Source organism: Egretta garzetta, unplaced genomic scaffold, assembly GCF_000687185.1.
Source record: "Egretta garzetta isolate BGI_Z169 unplaced genomic scaffold, ASM68718v1 scaffold872, whole genome shotgun sequence".
Classification (NCBI taxonomy): domain Eukaryota; kingdom Metazoa; phylum Chordata; class Aves; order Pelecaniformes; family Ardeidae; genus Egretta; species Egretta garzetta.
Genome location: NW_009258805.1, coordinates 8,284 through 14,702, shown reverse-complemented (window position 1 = coordinate 14,702; position 6,419 = coordinate 8,284). Strand labels below are relative to the sequence as shown.

Here is a 6,419-nt window from a genome sequence, read left to right as displayed (position 1 = left end):
GTCCCCAGCGCTGGGGGGATTTAGCAGCCGGGCAGAGGCGGTGCTGAGGGCCGGGGTTTGGGGGTGGGATGGCAGGGGTAGGGGGACGGCTGGGCTGGGGGATCTTCAAGGTCTTCTCCAACCTCAACGATTCTGTGATTCTCTTTTTGGCATGGAAGCCTGGTAGAACATCTCCATTGACCTTAGACACGTGTGTGGGCAGCTGGAGGAGACACAGAAGGTGCTGTGAATAGGAGGCAACAAGTTCCAGAACCTACAGTTTAGGATCACAGGATAGTTGAGGTTGGAAGGGACCTCTGGGAGATCGTTGAGTCTAAATCCTCTGCTTAAAATGGGGTCAGGGAGAGCAGGTAGCTCACGGCCATGCCCAATCAGGTTTTGAGCTTCTCCAAGGCTGGGAGGACTCCAGAACCTATTTCAGAATTTGGCAGAAAAGCTTTTCTTCTGTTTTCTTCTGTCACTGAGCTTTACGCTCTGCTCCTCACCAAAACCAGAGCAGAGAACAAGAGCTTCACCACACACCAATGCTCAGGGCTGTTAGGGTAGGTCCAGCTCTGGGGCTGTGTCCCCTCAGAAGCCATGGGAAACCCTGTCCTCAGAAGAACTGGTGCCAGAAACCCCACCCGCATCAGATTTGGGGTGGGGCAGCGGAGTTTTGCATCCCTCCAGCTGGTTACAGGGTTTCCCTTGGGTTCTTCTTCTGCAGAAAGATTCCTGTCACAACAAAGAGTGGATACAGATGGTCCACGACTCTCACGGCTCGGTGGAGCGCTCGTCCATCTCTCAAGCCAGAAGCATCAACAGACATGGGCTATTCACCATCTCGGCGCCTCCGAAATTCAAGGTAAAGGCTCTCTGAGTTGTGTTTTTTAATGTCATCGGGAGAAAAGATCTTTCTGGAAACCAACTCCCCATGAGCGTACCAGGCTGCTGATGGAGCCCCACTTGGGTTTGTACCCGGTACCGCCAATTTGCTGTCCAACCTTGAGTATTTTTGGCAGAAAATGGGTTTTTCTTTCCTCTGAAAGAGGTGGCATAAGACACATGGAGTCCCAACATGCAGCACTTCAACTCAAGGAAAGGCCGTGTGGTGACGTTGGTTGTCTTCTCTGCTTTCCAGGCTACGCTCGAGGACTGCGTCTCGTTGCGACTGCTGAATGACAATGAGGAGAGCACGCCTCCAGCAGACCCGAAGGGCAAGAAATACAGTTTGTCTCAGCTGACAGAGCTCCAGAACAAGCTTATGTTGATCGCCACCAAGGTTGAGCAGGGCAGGGAGGAGGCAAACCGCTTCTTGGAGGTAGGTCACAGTGCGGCACCAATGTCTGCCTGGAAAATGGTGGCCAGTTTGGGGGGATTTGATGGAATTATTTCCAGGACGCTCACCTGTGACCTGCAGTTCTGGCCATTCAAGAGCAGAGGTCTCACTCTAGGATGATGCTCCCTTCCCAAGCTTGCCCGAACATTGTTCTTCACTCGTGGTGCCCAACAGCCCATCCAAGACCTTTCATGCTTCACTGCGGAGGGACTCATGGAAGGGTTTGGGTTGCAAAAGACCTTTGAAGATCATTTAGGCCAACCCAAATGATTCCATGATTCTATGATTCTGTGGTTTCCTGGACTAGTCACATCATACTATGATGCTTTTCCAGCAGATGTCAGGGGGAATTGAAGCCCCCCAGCAGGATCAGAACCTGGAAGCGCAATGCTTCCCATAGCTGAAGTGAGACTTTGAAACCAGGGTCCCCTTGGCTGGGTTTCCCCTAGAAAGCACCAACCACGAGGTTGCCTTCCTTGGCTGGGCTGCTGATTTCGACCCAGAAGCTCTCAACTCATTTGAGAGGAACACGCCCTAATTCCCCGAGGCATTGCACAGGTGTTTCCCAACACGTCAGCAGCCCCTGGCTCTTCTCTGTTGCTCAAAACCCCATCCCCTTCCACTGTTAAGTCCAGTTTAAAGTTCTCCTTAAGTCTGGGCAGCTTCTTGGTGAAGACCCTCTTGCCCCAGTTGGTCAAGTGAATCCCATCATCTCCCAACAGACCCAGTTTCTCAAAGGTAGACTGGGCTTCTCAAGGGTGGACTGGGCTTCTCAAGGGTAGACAGGGCCTCTCAAGGGTAGACCCGGCTTCTCAGGGGTAGACTGGGCTTCTCAAGGGTAGATCTGGCTTCTCAAGGGTAGATCTGGCCTCTCAAGGGTAGATCTGGCCTCTCAAGGATAGATCCAGCTTCTCAAGGGTAGATCTGGCTTCTCAAGGGTAGACTGGGCTTCTCAAAGGTAGGTCATTGATCACAGAAGCCCATATTTTGAGTGTGGCACCAGCCACTCTGCCAGATGTTCCAATCCCTTTGTCATTTTCCCTGGCCTCTCTCCAGTGCATCCATGTCTTGCTTGTCCTGGGGAGCCCACAGCTGAGCTGTACGGATCTCAGGAGGAAAGTGTGTCCCAAGCGGTGTTTGGAAGCTCTGGAGAACACGCTGCAGTGTGTGATCTGTTTCCCTGTTGTCTCTTTGGCCGGTTACAGATATTGGAAAAAGTTGTGACAGTTGGAAAGTTGTGCCTGGAACTTCTCAACGTTGGCAACATCCTCTTCATCAACTGGAAGGCTGACATCTACTGCAACCCCCAGCAACGCGTGAAAATCTACACGGAATTTGGGATCGCGGGGGTCCTCGTTCAGAGCACAAGACCCCTCCTGGAGGAGCTGGACAGCCTCGCTAAAGCAATGGACCATTGCCTGGCTGAGTGGAAGAAGTACCTGAAGACTCAAAGGGACACCTACTATCATCTCAACCTGTTCACCGCCCACCAGCTCTTCTACTTATGCAGCCAGCTGGCCAGAGTCCAGAAGGACATCGTAGAACCGCAGGTGCTCATCATGCTTTCCGCCATCAAGCATGACGTCGACAAGGAAGATATCAAAAAAGCCCTGGGGGATGCGCTGCTGACTCCTCTGGACTCCGTGAATACGTCGGCAGCGGGCAGTGAGTCAGTTACCTGGCAAGATTACATCATTCATTTTCCCCAGCTCATCAAGAGCTTGGCCGAGTCAGGCTACGACGAGTCAGTGGCAAAGGCGGCCTTGCAGAGCTGCCTGGCCAACCCACCCATCACAGAGCAGATGCTCATGGATTTTGCCTTCGAGCAGGGCGACGACAAGGAGCTGGTTGAAGAGCTCAGCAAACTGTACGACGAGACGAGAGAAACCTTCCTGCAGGCCAGACGGAAATTTAAAACCAGGAACAGAGACGTGGATCAGGTTTCCTTCAGCACGCTGGCGTGCGATGAACTGGTGGCCTCCTTTGAGAGTTTGCCATCTATTTATGACAAGGTGAATCTGCTCTGGGACGCTTACTGTAAGAAATTCGCTGGCCTGGTGTCCGATAAATACATAGGCCTGGATGTTTTTGGGGAGGTGCTGAAGCGCTTGGCCGCTCGAGAAAGCAGGCGCGTTGAGAGGGGTCTACCTGTAGGCTTCGAAGAGGGGAAGCCCCTCCTTGTCCTGTGCAAGGAAGAGGAGATGTTACCCAACATGTTGTTCGTCTACCGACACACCGAGATGGCACCTCTCCCGTCATATGACGAGGTCCTGGTGTGCACGCCCAACACAGAGGAGGAGGAGGTGGAGCTGCTTGTCAGGAGAGCTCTTTCCCCCGGTTCCCAAGACCAGAAGATCTACTGTTTGCTGGGCGCTGACAAATTAGTTTATAAAGTCTCCAAACAACTCGAGTCCCACTTCTTCCGCCTGGTGCAATCTTCCGGCAGCCCCAACTACAGATTCATCATCTTCTGCAATGCCAAAGCTCACAACGCCTACGTTACCACAGCCTTTGATGCCTACAAAGTGACTTTCCCCTGCTACTCCAAGACAGAAATCCAGACCTACCTGAAGATGCACCTCAAAGTGCCGAGTGGGACAGCCCCCGTTGCTCAAGCCTTTGAAGAGCCCTATCAGCAGAACGTGAAGTTTGTCTATTCGGAGCGAGCGGGAATGGGTAAGTCCTGGGGGAGGCATATTCTGAGTCGGACCTCAAACCCAAGAGGCTTTTGGGGAGAGATTTCCTTGCTTTGGGTGACGTGCGAGAGTGGAAGGGTAGATGGTGTGGCTGGAAAGCTGCCCGGAGGAAAAAGACCTGGGGGTGTTGGTCAACAGGTGGCTGAATATGATCCAGCAGTGTGCCCAGGTGGCCCAGAGGGCCAATAGCATCCTGGCTTTCATCAGAAATAGTGTGGCCAGCAGGATTAGGGAAGTGATTGTGCTCCTGTAGTCCGCACTGGTGAGGCTGCACCTCAAATACCGTGTTCAGTTTTGGGCCCCTCACTACAAGAAGATCATTGAGGTGCTGGAACATGTCCAGAGAAAGGCAACAAAGCTGGTGACGGGTCTGGAGCACAAGTCTTACGAGGAGCAGCTGAGGGAACTGGGGTTGTTTAGCCTGGAGAAAAGGAGGCTGAGGGGAGACCTGCCCTGGGGGGATTTAACAGCTGGGCAGACGCGGTGCTGAGGGCCAGGGTTTGGTGGTGGGATGGCAGGGGTAGGGGAACAGCTGGGTTTGGTGATCTTCAAGGTCTTCTCCACCCAAACAGTTCCATGATTCTGTGACTCTATGATTGATGCCCGGCTTTTCTGTTCCTTAGGGAAGTCTCTCTTTGTGGACAACACCATCGGCAAGGTCCATGCCCAGCTGGGTGGCACGCTACCGCTTCACAAAACCATCAGGCTGATGGAGTCAGAGATCGATTTCCAGTTCTTCGTGGAGGAGCTCTTCTCCATCAAAGAATCCTCAACTGAACCTCAGCCCAGCATCTTCCACATCGATGTCTCTCCAGTGGTGAGTGCTCGGATCTCAAAGTGGATGCGAAGAGGTGGTGAAACACAGAAGATCCGGTGTACAGGGAGGCAGAGGAGGAGGTGGAAACACAAATCCAGGCCCATCAGAGCAGCGAGTCTGTTTTGGCAGACTTCGGCATCAATTTTAATTTGGGTTTTTGGGGTTTTTTTTTCTGCCCTTCCAGGTATCGAAGGGTCTCTACCGGCTGCTGATTGACCTGTGCATCTTGCGCCACGTCCAGGGTCCTGACGGCTTGGTCTGGAAGTGCAAACCCTCTCATCTTTACATGATTGAGTACCTGGCAAAAGGGAGGGGGCTCAGCAGCACAAGGAAGGAAGAGGTTTTTTGTGGGGGGGGGGGGGGGGGGTGTCTGCGCTCAGGTGGAGGAACTGTCAAGGCTGAGCATGAGTAAATCTGCTTAAGTGCTGATGTCTCCACCGGATGGATGCATGGTTTAGGGTCTGTCTCGCCAGTGGATCAATGTCTCACCTACATAGAAGAACCCAGGTCTCTACTCAAGGTGAAACATCGCTGAGTTGTGGAGGAAAAAGGGAGGGGTTTTTTCATCCCAATTTTGCTGTCACTGGAACCTCATGAGTGTTTTTAAAGCCAGTTTGTGGTGCTTGAGAGTTACCAAAGGTGGGAAATGCACCCCAAGAGTCACTGAGTGGTTGATCATCCACTTGTGGTTCCTCACCATAGCTTGAATGGTGTCTGAGTTCAGGTCCCTCCATCTCCAAAAGGGATTTAGTGGAGCAGGAGAAAGCATGGGAGACGGTAACAAGGTCACCCAACCCAAGACGGGACGCTGGGCAAGACAGACCTTAACGGTTCTGGGGATTTCAGTCCACATGGAGGCTTGCAGAAGTCTTGGCATTGCTATGTTGGGTTTTTTTCCTGTTTTTTTGAACAATTTGCGACCAGGGGGAAATAAAACAAAGGTGGGGGGGAGCGGAGGGGTTGGTGTTGTAGGCAAACATGGGAGGTTGGTCCTCACAGTGATTTGTGTCCTCTTGATTTTAGATGTCCGTTGAAATGGAAGAAACCTTTCTGGATCTTTTTCCTACCGTGGAGTGCATCTCGCCGCTGCGGGTGCTCAGCTTGCTGGGACATCCCAGCTCCATCCCTCCCGCAGAGCTGAGGGAGGAATGGTTCGACCGGGACAAGCTGAAGAGCGAAGTTTTCCAAAGGTCCTACCAATACCTCAGCAGATACAGGCAGAATGAAAACCTTGACCATTTCACTTTTGTCCCTGGAAGGATCGAAGGGACAGAGAAGGAATGCCTGGACTGCTTGATGGAATTCTGCGGGAGAAGCAACCCCTCCTGGACCGAGCTCAGCAACTTCACGCACTTCTTGAACTTCCAGCTACAAAAATGCGAGAAATCGGTCTTCTGTGGGCCAGTGGTCAGCGAGCAGTTCCGCGGCTTCAAAACATTCGTTGTCAAGTTCATGATCTCCATGTCCAAGGACTTTGCCATGCCTTCCCTCCACATGGCCGACGAAAGCGTGCCGAGCGAGGAGCAGAAGGAGATGGACAGTGTTTTGAGACAGTACCAGCTGAGGCGCAAGTGGGAGCAGGAGTCTC

At 52.6% G+C, this 6,419-nt stretch overlaps 1 protein-coding gene across 1 annotated transcript in view; it reads left to right on the top strand.

Annotated features, from left to right (window-relative positions):
* The window catches only part of LOC118451761 (E3 ubiquitin-protein ligase rnf213-alpha-like), a gene marked incomplete at its 3' end in the record, with an annotated part of 17,917 nt that extends 11,503 nt beyond the window's left edge, over positions 1–6,414 (top strand). The window contains exons 21-26 of the mRNA XM_035889356.1: positions 707–844; positions 1,121–1,300; positions 2,524–3,994; positions 4,638–4,831; positions 5,016–5,171; positions 5,855–6,414. Coding sequence (XP_035745249.1) covers positions 707–844; positions 1,121–1,300; positions 2,524–3,994; positions 4,638–4,831; positions 5,016–5,171; positions 5,855–6,414 — 2,699 coding nt within the window. The remainder of the gene's footprint in view (positions 1–706; positions 845–1,120; positions 1,301–2,523; positions 3,995–4,637; positions 4,832–5,015; positions 5,172–5,854) is intronic.
* Between the last annotated feature and the right edge of the window lie 5 nt (positions 6,415–6,419).